This window comes from Hyperoodon ampullatus (genome assembly GCF_949752795.1).
Source record: "Hyperoodon ampullatus genome assembly, chromosome: X".
In the NCBI taxonomy this organism is placed as follows: Eukaryota; Metazoa; Chordata; class Mammalia; order Artiodactyla; family Ziphiidae; genus Hyperoodon; species Hyperoodon ampullatus.
The window spans coordinates 44132577-44150358 of record NC_136913.1 but is presented as its reverse complement, the minus strand read 5'-3'; the positions used below and the strand labels follow the sequence as shown (position 1 = coordinate 44150358).

Sequence of the window (17782 nt, the reverse complement as noted above, 5' to 3'; positions counted from 1 at the left end):
CACAATTCTGTAAGGTAGTTCCTTAAGGCTGCTTTGAAGATAAGGAAACTGAGGTTATGCGACTTAGCCATGTGACCTTGAGCAAGTTACTGAGCATCTCTGGGCTTCAGTTTTCTCATCTGGGAAATTTTGGTAATTATAGTGCCGGAGCAATGGACCTCAGGAGGGGAGTTTTTCTTTGGGCGGCGGCTCTCCCTGGCGGCCCCCTCCACTGGGTCACCTCTGCCCCCAAGCTGTAATAGAAAGTGTGTGCCTAAGGGGTAGGGGGAGTTGCCACTATGCACCAGCCCCCAACTCCCCCCCACACACCGTGTCTAAATGCCTAAATGTCAGGCCCGTAGGAGGCCGGTTTGTCCTCCTAATCTCCCTCTCTCATTCTTCACCATTTCCTACCGGGCTGTAGGCTGGGGCGGGAGAGATAAGCGGTCTGGGGTTCAGCATCGCTGACTAACTAACAGATTGACAGCCCCGCCGCCCAGTAGCCGGGCCCTCTTACCCACTTGCAAACCCCAGTTCCAGCCTTCTCTTCCCTTCCACTCTTTTTCTACCTGGACGTGTCTTTTTGTCCCAGTGGAAGAGGGTCACAGCCCTAAGACTTTTAAACCTCCAGATACACCAAAGAAAACATATATACAATGATACACACTGAGGAACATTCTGAGGTTGTGATGCCTGCAAAGTAAAAGAGTAGGAAGTCTTGTAAAGGCCAAGGCCTATTTTTTCTGTATAGTCAGAAGAGAGGTTCCTGTAGAGCCAAGGTTAGCAAACTTTTTCTATAAAGGGCCAAATAGTAAATATTTTAGGCTTTGCAAACCACGTACTGCTGCTGTGACGTTTTCTTTCTTCCTCCCCTCCCCTCCTCCCTCCCTTTCTTTCTTTGTTTTCCTTTCTTTCTTTTCCTTCTTCTCTCCCTCCCCTTCCCTCCCCTCCCTTTCCTTCCCCTTTGTCTCCTTTATTTTCTTTCTTTCCCTTAAACAAATGTAAAAACAGTTTGCAGTCTAGCTTTGGCCTGAAGCCCATAGTTTGCTGATCCCTGCCTTAGGGTGTCAGTCTTTGGTTTCCTTTATCTGGCTGGGATTCTTTTACAGGTTGAGTGCAGAGGTTACATGTTTCCTGAGGAGAGGTATTCCTTTTGTGTGAGTTGTGAGGACAGGGGTTCATGGACAGGGTCAGGTCATTTCTGGTGTTCTTGTACTGGGTCAAGCAAATGTTCCTAGACAGAGTGAGGGGATAGGGATTCCTATAGTTTCTATAGTGTTGTTCCTCTACTGAACTAAGCAGGGGTTTCTATACAGGGCAGACCAGTTGTTTCTAGGGAGCTCCAGACTAGGGGTTCCCATACAAATTCAGGATGGGGCTCCTTAGACTGCATCATGACAGGTTCCTATGAAGAGATTAGGCAGCCCAATTCAGGGTCAGCACAGGTGTTTCTGTACAGGTTCAGAGCTGTGTTCATATAGGTATTAGGATTAGGTGTTCATGTCCAGATTCAGTCAAGAGATTGTTATTAATGGGCTAAATTATGTTAGCTGCTGTAAACCCAAGAATCTCGGGCTTCACAAATACATGTTTCTTTTTTTTTAATAAATTTACTCATTTTATTTTTGGCTGCATTGGGTTTTCATTGCTGCGCACAGGCTTTCTCTAGTTGTGTCAAGCGGGGGCTGCTCTTCATTGTGGTGCGCGGGCTTCTCATTGCAGTGGTTTCTCTTGTTGTGGAGCACGGGCTCTTGGCGCGTGGGCTTCAGTAGTTGTGGCCCTCAGGCTCAGTAGTTGTGGCTCACAGGCTCTAGAGCACAGGCTCAGTAGTTGTGGCACATGGGCTTAGTTGCTCCGTGGCATGTGGGATCTTCCCGCACCAGGGCTCGAACCCATGTCCTCTGCATTGGCCGGCGGATTCTTAACCACTGCGCCACCAGGGAAGCCCCAATACATGTTTCTTACTCATACAAAATCCACTGTGAATATTTATTACTGGTCATTCATGGACCCAGGCAACTTCCATTTTGCAGTTCTGCTCTCCTCTGAGCCCTTGGAGTTCTCACTATTCAGCTGGTAGATGGGGAAAGAGAAAGTGGGGGATTGTGTGAGAGACTTTTAGGGGCCAGGCCTGGAAGTGTGATATGTCACTCCCACACTCCATGGGTCAGAGCTCTGTCACATGTCCACATCTAACTGTAAGGGAAGTTGGAAAAGTGTGTGAGCTTAGGAAGAAAAGGGACAGGTTTGAAGAGCCTATAGCAGTGCCTGCTACAGGATTCTATAGACTTCACAGAGCTATACTGTCCAGTGTGGTAGCCACTAGCCACATGGGGCTTCTGAGCTCTTGAAATGTGACTAGTCCAACTTGAGGTGTGGTGTAAGTGTAGAATACACACTGGATTTCCAAAAAAAATAGTATAAAAAAATATGTCAATAACTTTTATATTGATTGCATATTGAAATGAAATACCATTGATCCTTGAACAACACGGGTTTGAATTGAGTGGGTCCACTTATATGCAGCTTTTTTTCAATAAATACTGCAGTACTACATGACCTGAGGTTGGTTGAATCCACAGATGTGAAACTGCAGATATGGAGGAACCGAGGATATGGAGGGATGACTATAAAGTTATACACGGATTTTTCTGCTGCCTAGGGGTGTCAGCACCCCTAACCACCCTCTCGTTAAAGGGTCAACTGTATTTAACTATACTGGGTAAAGTAAAATATATCATTAAAATTAACTTCACCTGGTTTTTTTTTGCTTTTTAATGCAGCTACATGAAAATTTTAAATTACACATGTGACTCAAATTGTATTTCCTTAGGACAGCACTGCTATAGAGAATTCTCTTTAAAGTATCAGCACAGGGGTTCTTGTGTAGGTGTAGGGGTTTCTCTATAGGGTCAAGTTAGTGTCTCTTGTCTTGGGTCAGGAGAATGATTCTATTATCTGGTAAGGCAGGTTTGTAGAAAAACATGAAGGTTGGAGACATTGTAGAGTGAGAGGGAAGAACGTGAAGGCATTTTTTTCTCGTGCAGATTAAGATTAGCTGTTCCTTTAGAGGCCAGAAGGGTGGTTTTCTGTAGAGGGTGAGGCCAGAGGATCACAACATACTCAGGCCAGGTATTTCTGCATGGGATCAGAGCTAGGTTCCCAGAGACACAGATCAGGTGATCCTATTAGGGGTTAGGCCTGGGGTTCTTGTACAGGCTCGGGACAGGTGATCATGGTGATTCAGATTCTGGATTGTTTAACAAGGTCAGAGCAGAGGTTTCTATGCAGTACAGGTGTTTTAATTTTTTTTTTTTTTTGCAGTATGCGGGCCTCTCACTGTTGTGGCCTCTCCCGTTGCGGAGCACAGGCTCCGGACGTGCAGGCTTAGCAGCCATGGCTCATGGGCCCAGCCACTCCGCGGCGTGTGGGATCTTCCCTGACCTGGGCACGAACCCGTGTCCCCTGCATCGGCAGGTGGACTCTCAACCACTGCCCGACCAGGGAAGCCCCAGGTGTTTTTATACTGGTTCATTTCTTGGATGTCTCTCAAGTCAGAGGTTCCTGTTGAGGGTGAGAGCGGGGTTTTCTGTACCAGCTCAGGACACAAGTTCCTACTGGGACTCAGAGGGTGGTCCCACGCAGGGTCAGGACAGAGATCCTGTGCAGAGGTAGGACACTGTCACCTTCAGAGATTCAGGTTAGTGTTTCTACTGTTGGCTCAGGACAGTAGCTCCTATGCAGGGCAAGTGTGGGGCTTCTGGGACAAGCCCAGGGCAGGGGCTGTCATAGAGAGTCACAGGGCTTCCTGTGCAGGGTCAGGAGAGTATTTCCAGAGGGGAAGGTTAGGAGTTCCTGTAAAGGATCAGGTAAGAGTTTCCTATAAATGAGTCAAGTTAAGGATTTCTGTTGAGAGTCAGGAAAAGGTTTTCTGCAGAGAGTCTGGTCAGAAGTTCCAGTACAGTTGTATTCAAGGCTTCCTGTAGAGGTTCAGGGCCATGGAGCTAACACAGGATGAGGATAAGAAGCCCTGTACAGTGTCTGGGAAGGAAGTCCTGTGCCAGGTGAGGCCATAGGTGCCTGTATCGGATGAGATATGGGCTTAAAGTAGAGGGTCAGGACAGGCGTCCCTGACACAGGGTCAGGAAAGGGTTTTCTGTGTAAGTTCAAGACAGAGGTTCATGTTAAGAGTTAGACCATGGGTTCCTGCGTACTCTACGGGGTGGGTCACAAGATCAGGATTGTTGTGCAGAGTGAAGTCTTCGGGAGTCATCAACCGTGGAGGCAAGGGCTTCTACACTCAGTCTAGATTTTCTACACTCACTAGATTTTCTTGTGAGCGAAGTATTTTAAAAATGCTACCTGGGGGGCACGGCTCCAGTACAGTGTGAGGACAGAGGTGTCCTGTCCAAGGTCAAGACAAGATTCCTATAAAGAGATTGAGACTTGGGGAAAGGGTCAGGACAGGCATTTCTGTTAGGGATGGTACAGGGACTTCCTTACAGTGTGAGCTCAGAGATTCCTAACCAGAGTAAGGCAGAGGTTCCTGTGCCATATGGGAGGACTGGGGTTACTCCTGTGCAAGGTGAGGGCTGGTGTTCCTGTCCAGACTCAGGATGGGTTTCCTGTTGATAATTAGAGAAAGGGTTCCCTTAGAGTTCTAGAACCAGATTCCTGTACCAGGCTAGTGCACCCGTTCTTATAGGGAGTGAGGACTGGGGTTCCTGAACAAGGCGGGGCCAGGCACATTTCCACACAGGTTCTGAGAGGGGTTTCTTTTTTTAAAATATTTATTTATTATATTTGGTTGCACCGGGTCTTAGTTGTGGCAGGTGGGCTCCTTAGTTGCGGCATGCAGGCTCTTTAGTTGTGGCATGCGAACTCTTAGTTGCAGCATGCATGTGGGATCTAGTTCCCTAACCAGGGATCGAACCCGGGACCCCTGCATTGATAGCGTGAAGTCTTAGCCACTGGACCACCAGGGAAGTGCCCTGAGAGGGGTTTCTGTTCAAGACGAAGACAGGGGCTCCTCCAGGGTAAGAGGGCTGGGGTTCCATGGGGCAGCCAGGCAGGAGGCTTTTACAGGGCCAGGGCATGCTCCTGTAAGGAACATGGACTACTGTGATTCTCGAGTGGGCTAGTGTGGTGACTTGCTGAAGGGGTGCTGTTCTGTTGAGGACATCTGCTCACGCATACTGTGTTCAGGATGTGCGGGCCCACAGTCCCCACCTCTGGGGCTTCAGGGGGGAGAAGCTGTAAAGAGAAGCAGCCCAGTTAAGTGTGAGCAAGGCTCACTTTGGTAGGGGAGGGTCGCCCATCTAAAATCCACTCCTTAAACTCAGCATGGTCAGGGCAAGTTCTGAGCCTCAGTTTTTCATTAGTAAAAAGAGCATGAGTGTACTTTCCTCAGTCTTTTTTTTTTTCAGGTATTCATGAACTAAAGCAACTGAAGCCTCTCAGCCATTGCCGACCCACAGTGAGCACTCAGTTAAAGACGCTGCTTGCTGTTAGGAGCCGTTGGGAAGCCTGAGCCACGGAGCCTGGCTAACCCTGTGCCATCAGCTGTGTGGCCTCGGGCGAGCCACTTAACCTGTCTGGCTTAGGACGTCACCTGACTGGGTGACTGTTTCTGTGTAAGCGTTTGTTAAATGGAAGTACAGATTCCACTCTGGGGGGAGCAGTTCACCCAGGTGAGTAGGTGCGTTGGGGAGGGAGATGGTACTGTGGGGAGCTCCCCGACCTCCAGGGTCTAAATATCACCCCCAGAGGCTATTTTGTCCTCCTAATCTACCCCTCTTGTTCTCTACCATTTCCCACAGGGCTGCAGGCTGAGCTGGGCTGAAAGAGATAAGAGATGAGTGACAGGAAGGCCCATGGACAACCTCATGGTCCCATACTGGCCTTCTGACCTTCTTGACAGCTACCATTCCTGCCCCACCCTTCCTCCCTTTCCTGTCCTCAGCATGTCTAATGTCCCTTGGAGGAGGGTCCCTAGCTTACACCGACTGAAACTATACATGTTGACACTTCCATAAATATGTGTACACAGGGCTGCTCCCATTGTCAGCCACTTAGAGACACTGACATGGCCCACGCCACACAATATGCTCACACACACACACACACAGACTTGCACAGAAATACTGTCATCACCAGACCCACAGAGACATCCTGACACGCAGACCCTCACGGTCACACTGTTATGCCTCACACACTGTCACACAGTAGTTCTTGTTCAACTTTCCAAAATGTGTATGGATCCACTTCTGTGCCCAGTGCATATGCTGTCGTGCTGTCTCAAAGGTCACCCCGAGTGGTGCACAACCCCACGTGTTTCCTCAGCACACACTGTTGCGGGCACACCTCCACGTCCGCTCACACAGTCACCCGTGCCCGGCCTCTTACAGGCATTTGGAGTCACGCACATCATCTCATACAGCCTCATCCCCACTGCCCGCTGCACACCAGCTCTCACCATGACATGTGGCTGCATGTGCTATTTCATACAACCTGGACGCCGTCACACGCGGTGTCACATATTCTGTTACAATTGTGAAGCGTCGCGTGCCATCTCACATGGTCACACACGGCAGCCACACACTGTCATCAAAGAATCACGGACACTGATACACAACACCCCCACCGCTGTTCTTTATTTGGTCCCACACAGACTCACACATTCAATTTCAGGACTCTGGTGGTTTTATTTTACAAAAGCTTTGAACGTCCACACCAAGGCTTGTCTGGGGCCCAGAGGGTTGGGTTGGACAGACATCTGGCTACAAGAGGGGAGGGACACCAACCCCTGCCCTGAGGCCATGCTCTGTGCCCTCATGAGCTGAGTGGGGCCACCACAGTGGTGGTGGTGGTGGGAGGCATGGGGCCTGTGGGGAAGGAGCCTGTGGGTGAGCCCAACAGGGGCCCTGGGAAAGGCATGAGGTGGCTAACAGGCCCTGACAGCACCACGGGGCCCAGGCCTTGGTAGAGGTGGGCAGTACCAGGTGGGCCCAATGTCAAGCCTGGGGCCACCTCCCCACAATTCCCACTACTGCTGCCCCCAGCCACCACCATGAAGCTGCCAGCTGGCCCTTCAGCTGCTCCTGTACCTCCTAGACTCGATCCCCGTTTCTTTTTTCCTTTTCCAGATGCCTTGCGGTTTCGAGTCTGGATACCATCCTTCCGCATGGTCAGTGGTCGGTTCACCTGCCAAGAGGGAGGTGTTTCCCAACTCCACATCTTGCCTCTATGTCTCCTCCAGGGTTGCTCTCTCCACCCCACTTCTTAAGAATAGGGAATTGGTTCAAGGACTAGGGAGTGCGCCCCTGGTGTGGCACAGGTATCGTCCTCAAGAATCCCGAGGTTGTGAGGCCCTGAGCTTGGGAAAGCCTTTCAGGCTAATGGGAGCTGCCCCTGGTCTAGGACGGGGGAGTGGAAGTTAGCTGATGGCCAAGGGAGGAGGAGGGAGGAGGGAGCAGGAGGAAGAAAGGAGATGAAGGAGTGGAGGAGGGCGGGGTGGGGAAGATGGAGTGGGGATGGAGGAAGAGGGAGGAGAATAACAAACGGAGAAGGGAAGGGAGAAGGAAGGAACAGAGAACGAAGGGAAGTGGGAGGAGAGGAGGGAGGCTCCGAGGGGCCCCAGGGCACCTGGTGTAGCTTGTAGTAGAGGCCGCAGGCATTGCACACAGGGTCGCCACTGGCGTTTCTCCGCCACAGTGTGGTGGTGGTTGTCTGGCAGTTGGTGCACTGGGTACCTGCCCGTTTGCTGACAATCTGGGGGAGAGAGAATGTGAGGATGAGCACACTGGTGGGTGGAGGACTAAAAGAGGTGAGGGTCAGGTTAAGGCAGGGTTTCCGACAGGGTGAGGGCTGGGGGTTCTGTGTGGATGAGGACAGGACTTCCTGGCCGGGATAGGGGTTTTGGGTATTATATGGGTGAATACACCAGTAGTACCCAACTTTGGCCATCCACTGGAATCACTTGGGGAGTTAGAAACAGTCCTGATGCCCAGGCAGCACCCCAGACCAATTAAATCAACACATGTGGGGAGGGCCCCAGGCCCTAGTGGTTTCAAAGTGCCCCAAGGTGATCTCAGTGTGAAGCCGGGGATGAAAACTGCGGTGCAGGGAGAGGATGGGGTTCCTGCTTGCAGACTGTGAGGATAGGTTGAGGATAGGCGGTCCCGTACAAAGCTGGCTTCCTTTGTGGATGGGGAAGGGGTGGGGGATGTGGGTTCTTGCAGAGCGTGAGGACTGGGATCCCTGCACAGGGTTAGCACAGCGGTGGAGGCAGGCCTGGGTCTTACCAGGCGCTTCTTGGGCCGGATGAGGGGCCTGTTCTGCCCGTTCATCTTGTGATAGAGACCACAGGCGTTGCACAGGTAATGGCCCGTCCTGTCCCGCCGCCACAGCGGGGTGGCCGTTGCTCCGCAGTTCACACACTCTCTGGCCTCTGGTGGGGTAGACAGAGGGGAAGAGGGAGCCAGGCTCAGTCCAGCTTCGCCCTGGACCACGCCCCCAGCCCTCCCCCGCCAACCTCCACCTCCCAGTCCCTTTTAGAGAACCTCACCACAGGGGGTTAGGGGCAGAGTTCCACGAAGCTTGGGGGAGGAATAGGCTGCTGGATTGAGGGGGCTCCCAGTGGGAGAAAAGAAGGTACTGGAAAAGTCAGGGCCCCCATAGGCACTGCTGGGGACTGGAATTGATGAAGGCAGTGCAGGCCCCAGTGTCAAGAGGTCTGGACTCAGCCGCTCTGTCTTTAAGGTCTCCAGGAAGCTGCCGCCGCCTTTCCCATCCAGGTCTTCTGGGGCCTGGGGAGGGGAGTCCTCGCGGGTGGGGCACGCAGTCGAGGCAGGGTAGAGCCCGGTCTTGCCATAGGCCCAGCCAGCATATGGTGAGCTCCCTGGGATGCCTTCCATACAGTTGAGCAGTGGGTACACCTGAAAGACTATTGCGGGGTATGGAAAAGGAGGAGGAAAGAAGAAGCGCAATCAGTCTAAAGTCATCTTGCTTTCAGGGTCTAATGATGCCCAAGAACCCCAACATGGTGGCCAAGTTTCCAACCTTTCTACAGGTGACCAGAATAGCTACTGGCCATTGGGTGACTCCTGGGTCCTGAGCCCCACTGGTCACTCTGGCAACTGAAATAACCTCCAGCCATTTCCAAGTGGGCTTTGAGGATGACTTGTTGGGATTTGGAGCCCATAGGTCAGTCGGCAACTCGGGCCACCACCTACTTCCAACATTGCTTCCCAGTATGGCTATCCCAAGATGGCAGGCTGGGGAGCATTGGCATTCCCAGGTCTGGACTTAGCTAGGGGTCAGCACAGCCACATGAAGGCTTCCGGCCATTTTCAGGATGACTTCTTAGTAGGATTCTGCCTTAGCTAAGGGTCTCCATGGCAACCCCAATAACACAGAGCCAGTGCCAAGACAGCTACCCAAAGAAGTTACCTGGGGAGTGTCTGTAGGCCTCAGCATCCCTGTAGTAGGCCAGTGCAGCAGCTGCAGCCGTGGCGGTGCTGGGGGCGGTGGAGGAGGCTGCTGTATCCAAGCCCTCAGGCCCAGAGGGGAAGAAGACCCCCGATTCTGGTGGTGAGGACACCAAGGCAGGGTCCATAAACTGGGGCAGGGGCTCGGAGGTCCCCAGGGCCCCGAGGCCAGGGAACTCCATGGGGCCTCTGGGGTTTGACCTGTGAGCACAGGAGGGGTCCTCAGACACAGAAGCCCTCTTCTCCCCTCTCCACCCCTTCTTCCCTCCTTTCTCCCTCTTCCCACTCCATCCCCTCAATCCTCTTATCCCCCCTTTCCATCTCCCTAGTACTCTCCTCTTGCCTCCTCTCCCCCTCCTCTCCCTCTCTCCCCTCCCTCATCTCTCCCTTACCTTCCACTCCATCCTCTCACTCCCCATCCTGCTCCTTTCCGCTTCTTCCTCATTTATCTTTCCTCTCCTCCTCTCCCTCTTCCGCACCCTCCTCTTCCTCCTCTTCCCTTTCTTCTCCTCCCTCCCCCTTCTCTTCCTCCTCCCTCCTCTCAGCTGCCCTTCTTTCTCCTCCTCTTCCCCTTCTTTCTTCTCTTTCTAGTCCTGCCTCCCTCCCTCTTCTCGCTTCTTCCCCTCTTCCTCTCCCCCTCCTCCTCTTCTCCCTGGTCCCCCTCCTCTCCCTCCATCTCTTCCTCCTCCACCTCCCCTTTGCTCAGCCACCTCCCCCCTTCCCCTTTCTATATCTGCTCCACTCCTCTCTCCTTCTCCTCCCTTTCCCTCCCCTCCTGTCTTCTGTCTTCATCCTTCTCCTCTCCCTCCCCTTCTGCTCATCTCTTTCTCCCTCTCCTCATTTTCTCCTCTCCTCCTCCACCTCCTCTTCTCCCTCTGCCCCCACACTTTCTCCCCTCTGCCTCTAAAAGAATCGAGGTGGGGTGGGCTGGGGTGTGGAACCAGAGTCCCTCGAACTCCTTGGTCAGCCCCCTGGACCCTGGGGTTCACCCTCCTGTGCTCCCCAACTTCATCCCTATCTGTTGCATCTTGCCTTCTGACTTTCTCAGAAACCCCATGGTTTCCGGCTTGACTCTCCCCTCCCCCACCTCCGTTGGGTCTGCAGAGGGAGGGCCCCTCAGTTCCTCCCTGCTCCATGGGGGAGTCAGTACCCCCACTGCTTATCTCTGCCATCCCCGCCCAACTTTTGAAATCACCCCAAGGCCACTGGCTTCCTCTAAGGAGGGGGACAGGTGGGAGGTGTTCCCTCCCCATACCCTGTCCCCTGGGGAGGTCTGCCATAGTTCTGCTTTCAAGTTCCTTCAGTCCCCACCATCCTCAGGCCTCAGTTTCCCTATCTGCCAGATAGGAGGTGGTGACAGGGCTCGAGCTAAGACTTAGGAGAAGGCAGCTTGGTCTCTCTGCCCCTTTGCCTCTGTCCTTCCCTGTGTGTATCTCTGTCTCCCTGTGTCTCTTTTTCCCTGACCATGTTTCTTCTCAAGTCTGGCTCTCTGTATTTCCCTCCCATTTTTCTATGCTACCATGATACATCTTGCTCTGTCTTTCTGTGCTTTTATAAATGTCTAATGTTTTTTCCCCTCCCTTTCTCTGTCCTCCCATGTCTCTGAGTGTTTCTCTCCTTCTTTATCTCTTTTTATCTCTTTGTTTCTCTATCTCTTTCTTTGCTCTCTGTGTCTTTTTCTGTTTCTCTTTTTCCCTCTCCATTCATCTCTCTGAATGTACATCTCTCCCACTCTGTTTCTTTCTGCTTGTTTGCCTCTTCCTTAGTCTCTCTCTCTGGGTCCTCTGGCCTTATTTCCATGTCTGTCCGACTATTCACGTACCCATGAACACACCCTCCTGCACAGAGCCCCAGATGAAGAGGCAAGAAACCTACCCCTGCCCCTGACTTGCCCAGTGAATCTGAAGGCTCCCTGTCTCCCTGTCTGTAGGGTGGAGTGACGAATATAGAGAAGACCATCTTCCCCTGCTTATGTGACCCACTGTATAGACAGGCTACGAGTTCGGCCAGGGGTTAGGGGTTGTGCTGAGCTAGAGATGGGCCTGTCAGTGTGCCCACCACCAACCTCCTCTAGGGTCCAGGGCACCTGCTGTCTCTCCCAAGGGAGAGTGTCTTGCCTCCTCCTCATCCATCTCTTTCCTCTCTGTCTCGCCATGATTCTATCTGTATCTCTCTCTGAGTTCCTGTCTCGCTCTCCTTTTCTGTTCCTGGGTCTCCCCCTCTTTCTTGTCTCTCTGTCTCTCTTACTCTTTCTTTGAGTCTCTGTTTTTCTTCTTTCTCTTCATGTCTCTGGCTTTTGCTTCTTTTCTCTCTCTCTCCATCTCTCTTTGTTCTTTCCTCCCTTCTCTCTGTCTCTGTTTGTCTCTTGCTCTTTTTGTCTCTATCACCACTCTTCCTTTATCCCCTCATTCTCACCTCACCACCACCCCCAATCTCCCTCCAGCTCCACTGCCCCCCGTCCCTGCACCTTGTACCTTGGTGGGTCCAGGACTGCCCACCCCTCCCATGGCAGGGGCCCAGCCCCCCCACCCCCAGTTATCACTCTCTGGACAGAGATAAAGTTTATCTCGAGGCTGGGGGATATGAAAGCTCCTTATCAGCTGCCCCACTAGAGTAAGTGCTGCCCCAACGGGCAGCAGGCAGCAGGCCGGCACCCTCAACTCTCCCTCCGCCCAGCCCCTCACCCCAGGTAACGTCCCTCTCCCAGCCCTCAAGGGAGGGTCCCTCGGGACTGAAGGGAGCAGAGCTGGGATACGGGGGTAGATGACTCTTGGGAGAGTTTGAGGTGGAGTTTGAGGATTAGGTATGGGGGTGAGGAATCAGAGGTTTGGAGAACAGCTGTGGAGTTTGGGGTAAGCAGATATGGGTTTGAGGAGCAGAGAAGGGTCTGCTTGAAAGGTCCCATTTGGGGATCAGAAATAAGTTGGGAAAGCAGAGACAGGGTTGGGGATCAGAGCCAAAGTTTGAGAGAGAGAAAGCTGAGAAGTTGGAAATGTAGTTTAGGGGTCGGGGTGGATTCCAAGAGTCATGGAAAAGCCTTAGGGTCCAAGGGTTTTGCTGGAGCGGAGGTGGAGTTTGGACAGGCAGTCAGAAATGTGTCTGAGGATTAGAGATGGCTTATGGGAGCACAGAAGGAGTTTGAGAACAGATAGAATTGGAGTACAGAAAGATCTGGGGCCAGAGAGGACACCTGGGGGGGACACAAAAATAGTTGGGGGCTAAGATGGGGTTTAGGGAAGGCAGGCATGAGGATTCATGTGACAGAACAGATTTTGGGGGGGGTAGACTTGGTGTTTGGAGTGACAGAGGGTTGGGGCAGAGATGGTTTTAGGGGATCAGAGAGAAGTCACAGGGAACAAATATGGGGTTTGAGAGGTGGAGATGGGGGTAAGAGCGTGGAGCTAGGGTTTGGCAGGCCAGAGAGGTTTGGGGGGTCAGAGGGAGGATTAGGGGCAGAGACAAGGATGTTGTGGAGTAGACAAGGGCTTGGGGAGCAGAAATAGGTATGGGGGGACAAGAGTGAGCCTTTGTGGAGAATTCAGAGGCAGAGAGAAGTTTGGGCGAGTGAAAGTCAGATTTGGGGCAGAGGTAGGATTTGGCAGGATGAAAGCATGTTTCAGGGGGCAGAGGTGGGGTATGGTGGGCAGAGTTAAGGGATCGGGGGAGCATAGATATCTTGGAAGGAGTGGATGGGAGGCAGGGCAGAGAGAGGTGGGGTTTGGGCAGTAGATTTGGGGTAGAGATGGGGGTTGGAAATACAGAGGTGGTCTGGAGGAGCTGTCAGGGGATTCAGGGGTGGTAGACACTTTGGGGACCAGTGGTGGGTTGGGGAGCCTAGAGCAAGCTGGGGGAATAGCCTTGAAGTAAGGGGCAGCAGGCCCAGGCTTTGCCTTGCTGGGGGCTCTTGAAGGGCTGAGACTGACCTGGGCTGGTTGGTGCGGAGGGTTCAGCTGCTTTGGGGATGTGGCGAGCTCAGTGTGATCCCAGGGGGTGTCCTGGCTGGCCTTGGCCTTTGAGGCTCCCTTCCTCCTTCCCTCCCTCCCTCCCCTCTCCCTCCTCCCTCCTCCCCAGGGAGTGGCTGGTTCCCCAGTGGGTGGGGCGGGCCAGGGGAGGGGGCGGGCCCCCCTCCTGGTGGGGCACCTCTTGGGCAGTGGGGGCCTTCCTCCAGCCCACCTGCCCACCTCGTGGATTCTTGGACCCTGTTTGACTTGGGCTTCTGTGGATTTCAGTGTCCAGCCAAACAAAATGGGCTGAAGCCAAGATAAAATGAAAATAGCAGATGTGGTTTCATGACCCCTCTGGGCTTTTCAGTGAGTGTTTGTAAAGCCCCTACTGTGTGCTTAGCCAGGTGTGGGCTGGGCCCTTATGTATGTGTCTTCCTGGCCAAAGGGAGAGGAGGTATGTGACTGTACCCATTTTGCAGGTGACAACAATGAGGCTCAAAGAGGTTTGGTGGGAATTTGAATCAAGGTGTCCGTGGGACATCTTCAGGACCCAGGCCCACCCTGGGGACCAGGCCAGGACTGGCGGAAGGCAGAGGCACATTCACTCAGCGCCCCACTTGGGGCTTACGCCAGCTCCGGCCTGCCCTGGGGCAGCAGATAAGTCTTATCAGATGGAGGCCAGTGTGGCTGTTGGCTCCGCGGTGGTAACAGGCTGTCTTGGGATGGGGGGCGGGGCTCGGTGGGGGACACCCAGGGACAGCGGCCTCAACTCCTTGCCCTCAACTTCTTGCCCGCCATGCGGCTTTGGAGGCGGGAAACAGGTGGGACTTGGGGCTGATTCCTCTGTGGGCCCTTGAGTAGGATAGGGTGGGGCAAGGGAAGGAGGATTGAAGGGATAGAGAAGGGAGAGAGGCAGAGAGACAGAGAGATGGGAATGGGGAGATGCAGATAAACAGAGAGAAAGAGACCTAGAGCTGGGAGGAGACAGAGGGCACAGAAAGGAATGAGAGACAGAGGGGTGAGAGATGCACAGAGAGAGCCGGAGACAGTTAAGGACAGATAGAAAGAGGGGCAAAGAGAGCGGGACGCAGGTAGAGATGGACAGAAGGGGAAAGATAAAGCCTGAAAGTGACAGAGGCCAAGGATACAGGTGGAGAAACTGAGAAGGGAGAAAAAGATGATGTAGAGAGGGGGACAGAGACAGAGATTCAGAAACAGAGAGTCTGAGAGGAAGTCCATGAGACCCCAGGTAGCAGCCTGGGGTATGCCCTGGGCAGGTGGTGCCAGGGTGGGGTGGGAGGGGGTGTGGATTGATGTGGACCCATGTGGCCTGTGGCTCTGCCCTCAACTTGCTGAGAGGGACCTCCAGAGAGTCACTGGGCCCCTGTGCCTCAGTCCCCACCTTCTTGCCCTGTCCTACCTCCCCCAAATAGTAACAACGGTGACAAGACCAGTGTCTCATTGCTGACACAGACCCGTGCCTGGCCTGTTCTGGGCACTTTCCCCATGTAAAATCATTGAACACACATGTATGCAGTAGGTGTCTAACTTGGGTCCCTGTAGGACAGTGGGTAAGACTAACCAGTCAATGGCCCTGGGACTCCATGGGACAGGGAGCTCCCCTGACCACCCATTCTGTAGATGAGGAGACTGAGACCCACCAAGGGCAGAGGGCAAGGATGGAGCCCTGGGTCGGTAGGGTCTGCTCACTCACTGGCCCACCCCACAGGGAGTTTACCATCCTCATCTTACCTCTCTGGGCCTCAGTGTCCTCATGTGCAAAATGGGAGACTTGAGGAGGAAAGAGAGCAAGGCCATTTTTTGAGCTCCTGCTCTGTGCCCCACTCTGTGCCAAGCCCTCGTCAGTAAGAACAAGGACAAAGACTCCTCTGACTCAAGTGGCGATAGTTTCAGGACATCCACTCTGGAGCCAGTCCACCCTCATTTATAGGCTGCCCTTATCACCGACTGGCGTGTGGCCTTGGGTGAGTTACTGTCCCCTCTGGACCTCAGTTCCTCATCTGAAGAGATGGGGTAATAATAGCGGCTACTCCATAGGGTGATTAGGGTGACTGAATGAGATTTAATCCATTAAGTGATTTTAACTCATTTGATTCTGAAATCTCAATAAATATTAAGTATTCTTATTTATTCATTGAGTACCTACTGTATACGAAGGATAGTATTTGGCCCTTTTTTATCAGCACTACTACTAATTCTAGTACTAATGCTAATAATATGCTGACACCAATACCAGTACTAATTCTAATTACTACTATTCTAATATTGATATGAGCACTAATGCTAATTTTCACAGTGACAGTAATAATAATACTAGCTGTAATCTAACACGAGTACTTTATGAATATTAATACTAATTCAAAACTAATAATTATTCATTTTAATTCTATCAACAACTGTAATGGTAATAATAATAATAATTCTGATACTAATACTTTTCCTAGCATTAATATAATAACAACAGCAGCATTATTTTGCCCTGCCACCCCAGGCACTGTGCTAAATGTTCTCCATGCATGATTTTATCCTATTCTCACCAGGTCCTTGTGGTATAAGTGCATATAATTGCCCCCATCTTCTAGACTGGGAGTAGGTGCAGAGAAATGATGTTCGTCTAAGGCCCTTGTCTCAGCTCTAACTGATTTGCTACATGATTCCTGGGGAGGCCACCCTCTGAGCCTTAGTTTCTTTGCCTGGAAAATGGGTATAATCATAGAATCCACCTCAAATGTTGTTGAAAGGCCACTCATCACAGGGCCTGCCTGCACGCCATAAATGGTGAGCTCTGTAGTGGTAACTCTCCTCATTGTTACTGTTACTAGGAATAGCGGTTGCAATGTTGGGATGAGGTAGGGAAAGCTGCCCCCCCCCTTGGGAAGGGCAGGCTGGAGGCATGTCTCAGACAAGGGTTTGGCTGCTGGACCTACAGTCCATTTCTTCATAACTGGAGCAGAGGAAGGGCTCAGGAAGGGAAGTAAAGGGTGGGGAGTGGGGGCCTCAGGGCTCTGCCTCCATCAAGGGCCAAAACCCTGTGGCTCTGAGGCCAGGCCTCACCCCATTCCCTCCCCCATCCCTGTGGAGGGGGCATAGGCCCAGAAGCCTGTGGCGGCAGTTCAGCCAGCAGGGAGGCAGCTGGGAGTGGGCAGATAAGGGAATCGGCAGGGCCAGGCCAGGCTTTGGGGGAGACCGACGAGGGTGGGGGCAGGGGTGGGGGTGGGTGTTTGGGCCAAGCATCCTTTCCATCAGGCCTCCATTTGAGACGCAGCCCCAACGGCCTTTCTTCCCCTCTCTTCCCGGAAGCCTTCCCTGACTTGTTCCCTCCCTCCTGACATCTTCTGGGGCTCCAGAGCTTGGTCCAAGCCCATGGCATTTGGACTAGTCTTGTCTAAATCCTACTTGGTCATGGTGTATAATCCTTTTATATGTTGCTGAATTCTATTTACTAGTATTTTGATGAAGATTTTTGTATCTATATTCAAAAGAGATATTGGTCTATAGTTGTCTTTTCTAATTATGTCTTTGGTTTTGGTATGAAGTAATGATGGCCTCATAAGTTCATTTCCTTTTATTGCCAAGTAATAGTCCATGGAATCGATATACTATAGTTTAGTTAACCGTTCATCTGCTGAGGGACATCTGGGTTGTTTTCAGTCTTTTTCTTACTACAGCAAACCTGTAACTTACAAACTCATATGTCTCTCTCTCTGTGCACACACACGTGGAAGAGTTTTTTCCTGGGGCAGGGGATACCAGTCTATCCACCCATCCACCTACCCAACCGTCTATCCATCCACCCATCCACCTACCCAACCATCTATCCATCCACCCATCCACCGACCCATTCATTTATCCACCTATTTGCTGCCCCTCCTCCCTTCTTTCCTCCCTTCCATTCTTTCCTTCCTTCCTTCCATAAATCATCTATCTCTAGGCACATGACATCTGGGCCCAAGGCAAGCTGTTTTGTAAAAATAGGCAAGAAACCTGCTACAGCTTTTGGCAAAGCCTTTCGTGTGCTGAAACTCACATCCTTAACCATCCTCTATTCCCAACATTTTGGGGGCTCCCTGGGAGTTTACTCATAGGGCATGGCTGAACTACCACCTGGAGACTGTTTAGAGACCAGAGTCCACAGGACTAGGGGCTCCCTCACGTCCAGGAGATCCTCGTATGTACTCCTTCATCCATCTCTTATTTGCTCGGGGACCATACTCTCCCTTTTCCTCTTTTCCGGCCTCATTTGCTGGTTCCTCCTCTTGTTTCAGAACTCTAAATGTCCCTGGGCCTCTTCTCTAGTTGACATTTTCTCTCTTGGCAAACTCATCCAGTCTCTGTCTTCAGAGTATCTCC

The 17782-nt window shown here is 52.1% G+C and overlaps 1 protein-coding gene across 1 annotated transcript; it reads right to left on the bottom strand.

Moving 5' to 3' along the window:
* Positions 1 to 6810: 6810 nt before the first annotated feature.
* GATA1 (GATA binding protein 1) lies at positions 6811 to 9664 on the bottom strand (the record flags this gene model as incomplete). The annotated part of the gene is made up of 5 exons (XM_079727653.1): positions 9430 to 9664; positions 8546 to 8923; positions 8283 to 8428; positions 7624 to 7749; positions 6811 to 7182 (listed from the first exon to the last, which is right to left on the bottom strand). The coding sequence occupies exons 1-5, from the start codon at positions 9647 to 9649 to the stop codon at positions 6811 to 6813; spliced, it is 1242 nt and encodes a 413-aa protein (XP_079583779.1). The 5' UTR covers positions 9650 to 9664.
* Positions 9665 to 17782: the final 8118 nt, after the last annotated feature.